We start from the raw sequence: 14,347 nt of genomic DNA, 5'->3' as shown, positions 1-14,347 counted from the left end.
GCCCCCCTGCAGTGCACATGGTTTTGTCCAGCTAAGAAGGAATTTGCCTCTAAGAGTGAACTAGAATAAGGCCCTAACGCACAAGGTCAAACACTTAATGTAGCTGGAGTTGGCCTAAGTGGGGAATGTTTTTCCAATGTTCCTTTCGCATGTTACATAAAAAAAATCCTTTGTTCCCTGGAAAAATTACAGGTCCCGGTCTATAAATGTATGAAACACGGATTTATATGCAAGATCCCCCAATCTCAATACTGTCTGACCTTAAATGCATACCCCACTCATTTGGGCCTGTACATGGTAGGGATGTTATCTTGGCTGTGGACTTGTCCCACCACATGATTATCTTGGTTTGTTTTTCCCTTGTATTTGTACACTGTAATTGAACAAAGACATTGACACGTTGAAGTTATGGAATGGTATACTCTTTTATTTTGACAAATTATTGTACAAAATGTATACTGGACTATGTGCATGACTTATTTGTATTTAATTATTTTGTAATGCTTCAATAAAAGAACGTTGATATAATAAAAAAAAAAATTTTTATGTCACTCATTTCTTATTTTTTTATTTACAAACCTCACCGGTACTAACGAAAATATACCCGTGCAAAGTAGGTGTGGGTCGCTAGTAAAATAATAAAACAAAAGCTGAGAAGAAAGAATCAACGGAGCTGGGGAATCCAACCTCACTCCTAAAGGACAATGCTTCCCAACCCAGATCTAGATAATGCTTATAAACTGTGGAGGAGACTAACCTGCATCTCAATGCTAACATCTAAAATGTCTCAGTGAGTCCAGGTTGGTGTTCAAAATCAAGCACAAAAATCAAACTGCTCTAGGATTTCTTTCTTCTTAGCTTTTGTTTTATTATTTTATATTCCATTATATATTTTATCCATTAAAAAGAAAAATTATTCTCTGGAGATTTTTATAGATTTATTAACCCCTTGTGTCCAGTCTGGCAAGCCTGGTAAAATTCTCGGGATTGCCACTGTTTAGAGCTGGGCAGCGCTGCTGAGTTCAATCGCTGAACTCAGGCAACTTCAAAGCTGCCCGGCTCCATCTCCTATTCCGCGCCTCCTCCTCCCTGCTCCTCCTCCCCTCTGGCTTTTCTATTGAAGTCTCTGGCGCTGGCTTATGACAAGCCGGGGGCAGGGACGGAGTGCCGAGGCGCAGGGCCAGGCAGCGGCTGACCTTCAACTGTGCTGCCCTAGGAGACAAGAAAACTCGCCCAGTGGGGAGCGCTCCCTAAAATAAAAAAAACACCACTGAAGGGGTTAAGAAGGTCTAATGATACTCTAAAGTGTTTTGCACCAAATTTCAACCAGTGAGTATCGGTATGCATATTAAAATTCTGCATGAAAATAACGTTATGAGTGTAATGCACCACCTGATTACATAAGTCTCACATGCACGCGGGGAGCACTTTCCCTGCCCATCTCCACTTCAAGGAGACGGGCAGGGATCGGGGGCAACTGGGGGGAACTGCAGAGGGCGGTGGAGAAACAGGGTGTGTGAGAGTCTTGTGCGCATGCCCCTTCCGGCAGATGGCAGTGGGTGGCGATTCTATTGTCAGGAGCAGCTCTGACGGGAGCTGCTCCATCTGTAGATCATATTTTTTGGGGGCGCGGTTTGTAGTTCGACAGTATGAAGGGTGACATACATTACAGTAGGTTGACCCATACCCATTTCACGTCCATATTATTTTTAATAACAATAATAACTAAGAATGTTTAAGTTCACAAAGTGCAAAAAGAGGAATCTTGGAAGAAAGGTGTTTCACTGTACTTCAGAAATGATAATCACAATTCATTGGGGAAAAAAATCTATGTACTGTATCTACAGCAGCATTAAAAAACCTATCTTTCTGATTTATCTTTGTCTTTATTGCCTTAGAGTATTTATTTGCTGTTTACAATTATGCTGCTTTCTGGTATTGATGTACAGTTCTGCATTTTATTTTTCTGTACAAAAACAATCTGTTACATAATGTTTGTTCTATATACAATGCAATTAATCTCTATTATGTTTTTGTAAAAGCTATAAACCATAGCCGCTGAGCTACACTTAACACCGAGGCTCAGATGGTTGAAAGTAAAGCATTTTTCAGGTATTCTGCAAGCTGTGTCTAGTGAATGGCTGCACTTAGCTACACGTTATATAATTATATTCTTACTACTTTATTACAAGTAAGTGATTATGTTTCCAAAAGCTGCATTATATGGTGCAGGAATAAATGTGACTTCTTAACTTGAAGCGTTGTTTTTTTTTTATTGTTAATTTAAATGTTCATTCTAGAAAGGTAAAGTTTTTTTTTTTTTTCCTGCCTGATGTATGAATGCAGAATTTGCTTTGCATCTTGAGTGAACGCCTTCTGCAGCTATCATCTAATGTGCTAAACCTATTGCTCTATTTGCCAGAGAGAGCAAGATCTTGTACGGCATGAACTCTGTTCTAAAACAATAATCCAGTACACGTACTGTATGACACCTGTGTTGAATGATATTTGTCTTGTTCTTATACATGATGGTTCATTTATGGATGCTCCTTTCTTTCTCCAGACAATGGCTTGTTAATCAAGAAGAGAAGTTATAGTATAGTGGAAATTTCTGGACTCGAGACATGATGGCTGATGATTTCAGTTTAAGCTTTCTGAAGGAGCTTGAGAGAGAGAAGGTACTGGAGGTCCTTTATCGAGACCAGACACTCCAGAAAGCAGAAGAAGAAAGAATAAGGTACTTGTCAATACATTATCTTTATATTTTTGCTTAATGACTTAGAGCTGTCTAATTACAAGGAAACTCTACACCAAATAAAAATGACAGCTAAAATTCACTTGCTTCAGCATATGTGATGGAGCTATAAAAATAGTGAGCACTAAAAAGAAAATAATAATATACTATATAAATAGAAAGCCAAGCAGATGTATTATTGATTCAGAACAGGGGAAAAAACTATATTGAGATGGGAAAGTAAAGATGGTGGAAAAGTATTGGTAGAGGTTTAATGTCCATTGCAGGAGGTCTAGTAGATGATTCACTAATACAAGGTTTATGGGTGCTACTGCAGTTGCATGCTACTCAATTCTTATTAACATTCAACCTCTAAACTACCAAAGGTGGTGCTGCTAATTATATCATCACGAGTCAAGGGCATAACTACCATAGGTGCAAGGGGTGCACTACTATGGGGCCCAGAGCTGAAGGGGGACCATCTTTACTCTCTAAGTAATATGTTTTACATACATTTATTACCATCAGTTGCTAAATAGGGGGCCCTTACAAACTTTTGCTATGGAGCCTAGGAATTTCTAGTTACGCCCGTCATGAGAAGTTCAGGAGTTCATTCAGTTCAACTTTTTCTTTCTTCAAATTAGCACCTACTGTGCCAAATGGGCAGAGCTAGCGGGTGTGGGCGTGGTCTTGGTCAGATGGACCTGGCCTAGTGATACGATCCCCGTTTTTGTCTTTTTTTTTTAACTCAAATTGGCCCAGTGATTTAAATTGGTGTGATTGGGGTAAAGAAAAGTTGTTGTTTTTTTTTTCGAATTAATTTGTTTTAAAAGAAAAATAGCTGTTTGTAATTTGGGCTTCTTTCATTTACATGTTCAGTTAACTAAGGAAGTAAAACCAAGTAAATAAAATTGTACTAACTTTGCAGAGCACAGATCGCCTACTTTATTTTATAAATATCTGCTCTTTTAAAATATTAAAAACTATAAACATATTAATCATATCTGATCATTTAAACTACAGTATAACTCATCCAATTAACTTATAGTAGCAATGCCTACTGTATGTGCAAAAGAATAGAATTATCATTCTAATCACCTTTTCTAAGTAAGGTTCAAGCATCAGTGAAATACTGTATTGAACTGATCTTTTGAGTAAACTACTGTAGTTCATGATAAACTAATCACCTAACTAAACTAGATTTCCCATCACTAGTTGCACAATGCAGAGATGGCTTAAGTGAGGAGTTCTTGGACAACATGCCCCCTGTCTAAGGGGGGCCCTCAAGCCTAACCAGCATACTGCTGCACTGCGTAGTATTAGAGAGGCTCTCTGCGCTTGCCTCTTTTAGTGCATAGCAGCCTTTAAACCCCAGGGCTTCTATTAACCAGCCACAATTTGCAAGAACAGCTGATTAGGACTCTTAATTGCCACCAGTGGTCTGTCACCGAAGCACATTGACTGTGCACCCACCATTGCTGCAGCCACAGTGTTATCAGCCACATCCTGGGGGATCTGACCAGCACCCGTGAGGGAATTCAGATTACTCCTGCCATTGACCGCTGTCCTTTGCTGCAGTGAATGACAACAGTCCCACAACTGAAGTAGTATAGACTGCTGATTCCTGGGCAGTACAGGAGTTGTTGTGCTGGAGGGCTTGATGTGGGCCTCCCTGTCATAAGTGTTGCAGACCCACAAAAAGCTTAATTTGGCCCTGGCACCATCACTGCCCCCACAGGCCTTGCATCTGCGCAGCAAAGTACCCAGAATGTGCAGCGGGTACATCAGCGCCAGAGACGTAACTCTGGGAGGCAATGGAGTCATCTGCCAACTGGCTCCTGCTCCCAAGGGGGCACCTCTCCTCCTCTGCAAGTTTAAATCATTTAATTGAAAGCCGTTGATATCACGTCTGTGGCTGACTCCTCCTTGTGACATCATTTTGGTAAGTTTCCCACCCTGTGTTGGAACCCATGACCTGTCTTATTGGAGACTGACACCGTACTGATTAAGCTATTTGGGGGGCACTAATATTTATCTTGCCTCCGGCAACTGGAACAGACTTATGTCACCGATCAGCGCTGCTCATCCTTGTGCAGATGGCCTCACACCCTCTGTGTGGCCAGTACCGGAGCCTTAGAGCCTTGTTACAGCACTGGTGTTTACTGTTTATAAATGTATTCTTTTTTGCTTTTGGGCATAGTTGTTGGTGGGTGTTAGATTACATGTAGTAAAGTTCTGAATATTGCTCTAAAATGGATGGAGAAATGATGCAAATACAAAATCATGGCAAATACAGATTGCCCTTATGGGATGCAGTGTAAATCCCGGTGGTCGGGATCCCGGTGTTCAAAATCCCGACCGCCGAAATCCCGACACTTTCTCCCTGGGGGGTGTCCACGACACCCCCGGAAGGAGAATAAATTAGGGTGCCGAGCATAGCGAAGCACCAGGCCCGCTGCGTTGCAAGCGTGGCGAGCGCAGCGAGCCCGCAAGGGGGGGGGGGGGGGGGCGATCCACGTCCCCCCTTGTCGGGATTTCGGCGGTCGGGATTCCGGCGTCGGGATTTTGAACGCCGGGATCCCGACTGCCGGAATTTAATACTGAATCCGCCCTTATCAGTACTTTTATTTTACTGTACTAATTTATGAAGCAATTAAGGGAGTGAATAGCGTTACATGTTAGAGTTAATTCATATCCACTCAATCAGGATGTGCCCATCTGTAAATTTCTTTATGTGCTTATTCCTAGTAATAGTGACTCATTTCCCGTGTTTTACACGAGAGATTAACATCTGTTGATGCATGGTACACTTTTAGTGTGACAGGATATCAACACCTGGAGTTGATACTGTATCAACTCTTTCTAATTACATTTCACCCTTTCATCTGGGGCTGGCATATATCCATCACTTTAATATTAACCACAGACAGAGACACCATATAAAACCAACATCTAGTGCCCTGAAAAATATAAAAATATAAAACCAACATCTAGTTTCTGTGCAACTTCTGGCAACTCTTCTTTTTTTGTCAAACTTGATCTATTTTGGATCACTGTGTGAATAAGACACACAAGCAGACCTTCTTGATTAAAATGATATGCAACATAGCCATAGGCATGCACAGCTCACTTCTTTAGGGGATGCACCACCGGAGGGGCGTGTCCATCACCACCTACTGGACGTGTCCTTCACAGCCTTCTGTGAATCAATGCAAACTAAATAGGTGACTAATTTATGTACATGCACTTCAGAATGAACTATTCTCCCCCACACATACTAGAAACAGGGACAGTGTGTGCCGAAGGCACAGTGCAAAAATTAACACTGTAAATGCCCATTACACATAATGCCACACACTGTAATGCCCATTACACATAATGCCAAGCAAATTAATGCCCATTGCACATAATGCCACACAGTAATATTCATTATACATAATGCCACCCAACATAATGCCCATTTCACATAATACCACACATCATAATGGCCATTATACCTGCCAGGGCTTGACAAATTTTTGCAAAATAGAGACAATAGGGACAGTGTGTGCCGAAGGAGCAAGCCAAAAATTTACACCGTAATACCTATTACACGTCACACATCCATTACATAGTATACCACATGCCATAATGCCCATTACATGTTATGCCACACACTGTAATGCCCAATACATGTTATACCAAACACTATAATGCCCTTTACACATTATGCTACACAGTGATAGTGAGTGATAGTGGCATATGGGTGACAGTGGTGTGTGAGTATCAGTGACATGTTGCAGACAGTGGCAAGAGGGTGATAACAGCGAGTATGGGACAGGGTGTTGGAGACAAATATTACAGTTTATCTACCTTATCTGGTGCAAAGCAACAGCATCAGCCATTTGGGATCTGTAGATGGAGCAATCTCCTTCACCTCGTATCCTGCGCTCTATAACAATGACACGCTCCCTCACCATGCGGCCTGCCCTCTATCACACTGATGCCCTCCCCCACCCTGTGCTCCATCACAATGACATGCTCCTTCGCCCCGTGTCCTGCACTCTATCACAATAAATCACTCCCTCACCCTTAGTCCTGCACTCTATCATACTGACACGCCCCCTCACCCTGAAGTCTGCGCTCTATCACACTGATGTGCTCCCTCACCCTGCGGCCTGCACTCTTTCACACTGATGCACTCCTTCACACTGATGCACTCCTTCACCCTGCAGCCTGCGCTAAATCACATTGACACGCTCCCTTACTCTGGGGCCTGCGCTAAATCACACTGACACACTCCATCACCATGTGGCCTGCTCTCTATCACACTTGTACACTCCCTCACCCTGCAGCCTGCAGTCTATCACACTGATGCACTCACTTGCCCTGAGGCCTAACCTTCCCTTTCCACTGCCTATTTCCCCCAGCAGCCCTAAAGCCCCCCATACACGGTCCGTTTTTGAGGGTCCGTTTTGTACTTTTAAAGTACACATCGTATAGGATCGCATGCCTTGTGCATGCACTGCAATCCGATATGATGTGTACCTAGTACAAAAAGTATGTGCAGCACATACTTTTTGTACCGTACTATGTGATGTGTGGGAGCGCACATCGCATAGTACAGAACTGAGCCTGCAAAAACAGAGCATCTATGGGCTCCTTAACTGTATGTCCACTGCTAGTGCTTAAATCTAATCCTCACTCCCCCATCCTAACACCAACCCATCTTACATTCTTACTGTAAGTTCACAAGAAAACACACACACACACACACACACAGTAGTACTCCCTCCACTCACTCTTGCCTTAGGAACAGAGGGTAATCTCACTGACTGGATATGCCCTGGGTGTGGAGCTGCTCCTCCTTTCCCTCCCTGACAGCAGCAATGTGAGCAGTATCCTGAGTCAATTTAGCTCCACCCCCTGATGCCCGTGTAGCTCCAACGTCCCTCTGAGTCCTCCTGTGCGGCTAACGATGCCAAAAGTGCAGTAATGATTGCCAGGCCAGCCAGCTGAGCCAGCATATTAAGCCATCATGCACTGCCTGTGCCTGCACAGCATTATCTCTGCGCTTCCCACAGAATCAGCTGCTACTGCACCCACTCCAGATAGTGACAGATTCTGTAAGAGTCGTGTCAGCTGCAGTGCAACAGCGGGACAAGCCGTGCAGTGCCCTGTGCAGTTGCACAGCTTGTCCCCCTGTAAAAATGGCCCTCGGCACTACTGACATTTTAGGTGGGGACCCCCAGTACCCCTCGTGTGCACACCTATGAACATATTCTGTGTGTAACTGTGGCTGCATCTGCATATAAATTGCTAAATAACAGGGTTTTTCCACGAAAACGCTTCCATTTCATATGAAGATAGAGGTGCATTCACCTCTGATGCAGAATATAGGCTTTTCGCATATACTTTTAATCAGCAACTTCTACTTGGGCATCTTACTCACATAGTAATGCAAATAAGATGCATTTTAATGGGAAAATTCACACAAAATAATTCTCTGCTACAAAGTCACAGCATGGCATAACTAGAAAGGCTGTTTAATATATATGGAGGCTAGATGCATGTGGACACATCTGTATTAAGATTTTGAATATTAAAATATAATCGCTAATAATCAATCAAGAGTTCTAATTGGAGCACAGGACACTTTTCGAGTTTTGTGTTTTGGATCTGGATTGGTTTTGGCAAAAACATCCTTTCGGAATTTGATTTTGGAGCTGTATTTTTTTTTATCATAAAAACAGCTACAATCACTGATTTTGGGGGGTTTTGTTTGTTCATACAGTATTAACCTCAATAACATTAATTTCCACTCATTCCCAGTCTATTCTTAACGCCTCACAGCTCACAATATTGTTTTTAGACCAAAAGGTTGCACTGAGGCAGCTGGATCACTGAGCTAAGCAACACTAGCAGGCGGCAAAAGCAGTGGCAGACAGGATGAGCTTTATAAATAATGTCAAAAAATGCTCTAATGAGTACATAAAAAAAAAAAGAGGTGCAAGTACAAAGTGGTGCAACGTACCTTTTTAATAAATATTTTGCCGGTACTCTGTACCACCCCGCATCCCCTTCTTCACTTCTTCCACCCCTCAGGAGGCTGCTGCCGCTACGAAGTGAAGGAGAGTGCAGAGCAGCACCACAGGCTTCCGCCATCCCTCCGACCGCCACTGAGAAACTAGAAGAGTGGAGTGCAGCACAGCGCCTCAGGCTTTCCTCACCCCTCCATCAGCTCTCGGCTATTTCAAATATGGCATCACTCCTGAGCCAATCAGAGCTCACGTAAAAGCTTCCACGGTGATTGGCTGCCTGGCCACGAGCTTGTTTGGCTCACAAATCTGTGCCATATTCAAAATGGCCAAGTCCCACCGGAGGGGTGGGGGAAGCCTACGGCATAGCGCAGGATTGGGTCGGGGCAGGGGGGATCACTGCTATTTAGTCCTGCACATGACAGTGCTGCTGTGTGGTGAAAGGGGCATGAGCCAGCAAGGTTGGAGGGAGCCCCCTGGGCATTGAACATGTGTTCCCCTTCTTGGGCAACAAGCATGTAAACCCTTCCCATCCCCTGGGCATTGAGCATGTAAATCACCCCATGGCATGAAACTCCCTTTGCCAACAAGAACAAAACTCTTGGCATCGAGCATGTAGGTCAGTGGCACTTATGTGACATGGTGTTTGACATAATATGTAATGGGCATTATGGCATGTGGTATAATAAGTAATGGGCATTACGGTGTGGAGCATAATGTGTAGTGGACATTACGGTGTGGGACATAATGTGTAGTGGGCATTACCGTGTGGGGCTTAATGTGTAATGGGCATTACAGCGTGTGGTATAATGTGTAAGATTCATTACGGTGTGTAGCATAATGTGGCCATGCCCCTATTGTCATGTAACCACTCGTCTAGTTTCATATAACGATGCTCCCTCATGACACATGGCAATGTCCACTTATAGCACGCGCATCTACGCCGTGTACTTATAGTACCATTTAAGAAATAATTTCTTCTTGCGCCACTGGGTGCATAGATGGAGTTATCCTTGGGCCTCCCCCCCCCCACCCTTATGCTGTATGAACAGGACATGAATACTTTAAGAAACCAATCATTGACAGGGACTGCTACACTTATGTCTGAAATTATTTATCTGATTGTTTGGGCCACCACTATACAAGCACTGCCTCTACATAGGCAAGATTCCTCACCCCCATCACTGTGTGGAATTATACGGCGCAATTTGCAGCACTCCATGAATTATACAGCATAATTGGCAGCACTTTTTCAGTAAAAAATAACTATTTTTTTCTCTTAATTATAATTTTTTTTTTAATAAAGATCCCCCTTAGTAATCCCCATAGTAGTAGTCCTCCATAGTGCCCTTGGCAGCACCCCATGAATTAGAGGGCACACTTGGCAGCACCACATGAATTATTTGACACTCTTTGCAGCAACCTATTAATTATTTGATACACGTGGCAGGCTGGCAGCACCCCATGAATTATACAACGCACTTAGCAGCGACCCTTCAGTGAAAAAAACTTTTTTTTTTCTAATGTCAATTCAGCATACAACGTAACAACATGCTGCATCTTACCCAGGGCTGGTAGACTATTGTAACCTTGTGGAGGAATAGTATGCAGCTGATGTACTCTGCCCACCATTCCATTCCTCCACTTGCAGTCTATAGTGCTGTTTTCATAGCAAATCACTGTTTCAGTGTGCAAATCACCATAGGGCTTAGGAGAGCTGCAAAGGTGTGTCTCTACTCACTGTTGTATGTATGTTTATTAGAAAACCATAAAAAATACATGATTTAAAAAGAAAATCGAATAATGCATACACCCTATACAACAGATGTATGCAACCAGTGAGACTCCGGATGTTGTGAAACTACAAGTCCCAGCATGCCTTACTAGAGTTTTGTTATTAGGGAGTGCTAAATCTGTGGCACACCATGATGGGACCTGTAGTTTTACAACAGCTGAGGGGGCTATTGCCTATGCCTGGTCTAAGAGCATGTGGGAGTGACCATTGGGAACTTCCTGTATTTGAAGAAAGAGGACTGTCAGCCTTAAACTATCAAGGCATTCATAGTTTAGTCAACCATTAATCAAAAACATTAACATTTTATTTCTATTTTTGCATTTAAATAGTGCAACTTTTCTTCTTTTACATATTTAAGGAATTATTGGTCCTGATAGTTTTAAGGATATACCTACCCACATGGTCCATTGCTAAAACCATGCAGTTCTTTTCTTTTCCTTTTCTGCGTCTTACAAAAAGTTTCACTCTTACCCTAGCACTCGACTCTAAAGAACTGTTTAGATTTTTACTTTTTAGTATTTAACCTTGTTTTTTTAGCATGATTAGATGTATTGCATTAGGAAACAATAAGGATATATTCTTTAATTTTCCATTTTTATTTTGCATCTTCGATTCTAGAAGTACAGTAGATGTCTCTGTTATATTAACCGAATCATAAGCTTCGTTATTAAATCATCAGGCTGACCGCTTGACTTAAAATTTTAAAATTTTAAAATTTGATGTCCTTTAATGTCTTTGGTACAGTTCTATATTTACTCTCCCATGTGACTTTTTGGTAGATTCCTCTTCCAGGGTTCAGAACTGGCAAAACCCAATTATTTACTAAAGTTTACTGCACAATTCTGTTACAACATCTACCCCAAGTAGGTCATCCAGGGGGTACTTAAAGTCATTTGATTTTTTTTAAATAGTCCTTGGATATCAATCCCTGATGATTTTGGGTACAGTTTAGCTTTAATCCTTTAAGAAATGGCAATAAAATCCACCAGAGTGTATTCTTTCCTTTATAAAATATTCAATGTTGTTCTATTTGTATGATTTGTTTGTCAGGTTGGACCTATAACCTACGAAGTATTATCATGAACTCCTATGGAGATATTTAATGAGGAGCAAGGTCCCTCTGTGCACGTTTCCTAGGATTGTGGTGCAATAAGCCCTTTTTTCTCATACCACTGCCACAAAATGAAGTGGTTTTCTACCAGTAACCTCCCATAAGGTTCTTAGGGAACTTGTACTAATAGACTATCGAACTTTCTTTGTTTTTTTCCTATGGACACATTTTATAATTTCACTTTAGCTATTTCTTTAAAAGATGGTACTTTTTCCAGGGATTGGGTAATAACCGTAAAGGTCCAGAACCTGGAATGCATAACCAGACCGGATTCCGGAAGCAATCATAACCACTGTGTATGATCCGGGATACTGTAATGGTCCGGACCATCAAGTGAGGCTGTAATCTCTTTCTTCCCATCTGACTGTATGGTCTGGACCATTCTGGTTTACCACATTTCCAGATCTTAAAGAGAGGCTATAATCTTTCTCTCCCAGATTCCCCAATGATTGCTATCACTTACATCCCTCTGATTGGGACACCCCCAGATGGTGATGGATGGGTGAGTACCCTACTATCTCCAAAGTGGCTACAGGAACCTGGTCCAGCAGTCCACGGTTTGGACTATCCCCTTAGCAGCACCCCAGGTTTCAGTAAATATAAAATCCCCCCCCCACAAAAAAAAAATCTCATAGAACATTGTTAAATACTTTAATGGGAAACATGACATTTATTACGTTTGACCTTTATTTAGTGGATATATTTTTGGTGTTTTAACCCAGGCTTATTGATTATTTTTATTACTGGGTACAAATGTGGCTTTAGTTAGCTGGTCAGTAATGTCTCTACCGGTGTCTTATGTGTCTGATGCAGGAAGCTGAAAGCACATTTACAGCAACTTAGATGGAAAGGAGCAAAAAGTGCAAGCAAAGAATACCAAGCGAGATCATGTGCCCGCTGCCAGAAAGTGCTTGGAAGGGTGCTGGACAGAGGCGCAGTTTGTATTGGCTGCAGTCACAAAGTTTGCCATGAATGTCAGGTCTACCGGTGCAGTCTTGTGTGGAAATGTACAGTCTGCAGCTCACATGGGTATGTTCCTATCCTGGAAACTGTCTCATTATTTGTATTTCCTTGCAGCTGAAATGGTCTTTGAAACAGTGGAGATATTTATGGTCATGCAAAAAAAAATATCTGGTGGCTTTTTTGAGAATTTATTTATTATAATGACTCTCATTGTCTAAATAAACTGGGGAAAAAGTGGATTTATTAAAAACACACGGAGAAACATTGAATAAACCAAAGCTCAATACAATGATTCATAGTGGCAGCAGAAGGGGTTACAAACTACACACAATGGCGAGCCTCAGAAGAGGGGAGGTCAAAATGCCGGCCTCTCTCTACAGCAACAGGGGCTGGGTGCTGCTGCGTGACATTCTCCTGCAGCAGCTGCGACAGTGCAGGAACAAGGCCCTTATTCAGGTTCATTTGTTCGCATGCACACATGCACGCAGTGTTACACTTGATAACAGCACGTACGCATCTTGCAGAGTCACGCCTATAGGGCTTGCGAACTCATGCGTTCGCACCCATACTAAAAAGGGTGTGGCCTTTCATTGCGTGCAATTAAAACTGCTCGCATGCGCCAACACATTTTCACACGTACACGCACCACAGTGTGCGTGCGAACATGCTCTTGTCCCTAATATGTTTGACAGTGCAAACATGCTACACATGGCAGAGTACATAAAGGTATGTTATATAAGGGCAATTAATAAATGTGTTAAGTGCATTTGCATTTGTGGCCTACGATTCACCTTACCATAAAATTTTAAATGTGTCTGCTAACACTTGTTTGGTTTTGTGATGCAAACTGAAGTGGAGTAGAGTTAAATGATTGTCACAATCAACCAATAATTGGTCATAATGGTGGTCAGGTGCTATTGATTTCCACATTTCGCTACTGTGTTTTAAGCGTACGAATGAGCAGTTCACAAGAAGTATGGTGTGCGAAACTGAAAACCTGCTTTGAGCTTGCGAAAGTTTTGGAGTTTGTGTGGGAACAATCCCTGTTGCAGTCATGCGAAAGCAAACCCACCACTCGAAGTGAACGCCCACGTGTACGCCCATGTGTACGCCCAGTTTTGCTCATTATACTGGATGCGCCCATACAAACGCCCACATCACGCCTACTGGCTAAACCTTCGCTCGGACGACAGAAACCGCTTGGAAGATTGCTTGCGAATAGGAATTTCGCAGTTTGCACATGCGCATTGCGTACACTGCACATGCGCAATGGGAGCAGTTGGGTGATACATGCGAATTCGCATGCGAACATGTCAATGTGAATAAGGGCCCTAGTCTCCTGGTGCAGCCCAACATCGCCATGAATGCTGGAATGACCATGCTTTGGGCACAGTGCCTCGCTGAGATTGGCACACTATTTTATTCTCCCACCACCCCACAGTGGATGGTAGGGCATGAAATACTGCCTGTCGGCACATGACGGCTAAAAAAAGTGAAAATCCCATGTCGAACTTTTGACTGTCGACCTTGCCATGTCGACCTAATGCTTGTGTAGACCTAATGACCTTGTCAACCTAAAGCCATGTTGACCTTTAGAAGTTGTCGACATTCAGTGGTTGACCTAATTTATCTATCTGTGATTACATTTCTCTCTTTAGACTGAGTATTGTTTGTTTCCATGTTACATGTTCTTTTTTTATTTTCATTTTAAATGTGATATATATTCT

General features: G+C 42.4%; 1 protein-coding gene across 3 annotated transcripts in view; it reads left to right on the top strand.

Annotated features, from left to right (window-relative positions):
* SYTL3 (synaptotagmin like 3) overlaps window positions 1–14,347 on the top strand; it is a 97,674-nt gene that overhangs the window by 40,548 nt on the left and 42,779 nt on the right. For all 3 annotated transcript variants that reach the window (XM_083176574.1, XM_083176573.1, XM_083176575.1), the window contains exons 2-3: window positions 2,564–2,737; window positions 12,471–12,686. In XM_083176574.1, the coding sequence (XP_083032700.1) occupies window positions 2,625–2,737; window positions 12,471–12,686 (329 nt within the window). In that variant the 5' untranslated portion in view covers window positions 2,564–2,624. The remainder of the gene's footprint in view (window positions 1–2,563; window positions 2,738–12,470; window positions 12,687–14,347) is intronic.

This window comes from Crinia signifera, chromosome 3 (assembly GCF_055691185.1).
Source record: "Crinia signifera chromosome 3, ASM5569118v1, whole genome shotgun sequence".
NCBI classification, from domain to species: domain Eukaryota; kingdom Metazoa; phylum Chordata; class Amphibia; order Anura; family Myobatrachidae; genus Crinia; species Crinia signifera.
The sequence above is the reverse complement of the archived record's forward strand: the minus strand, read 5'-3'. Positions and strand labels throughout refer to the sequence as shown.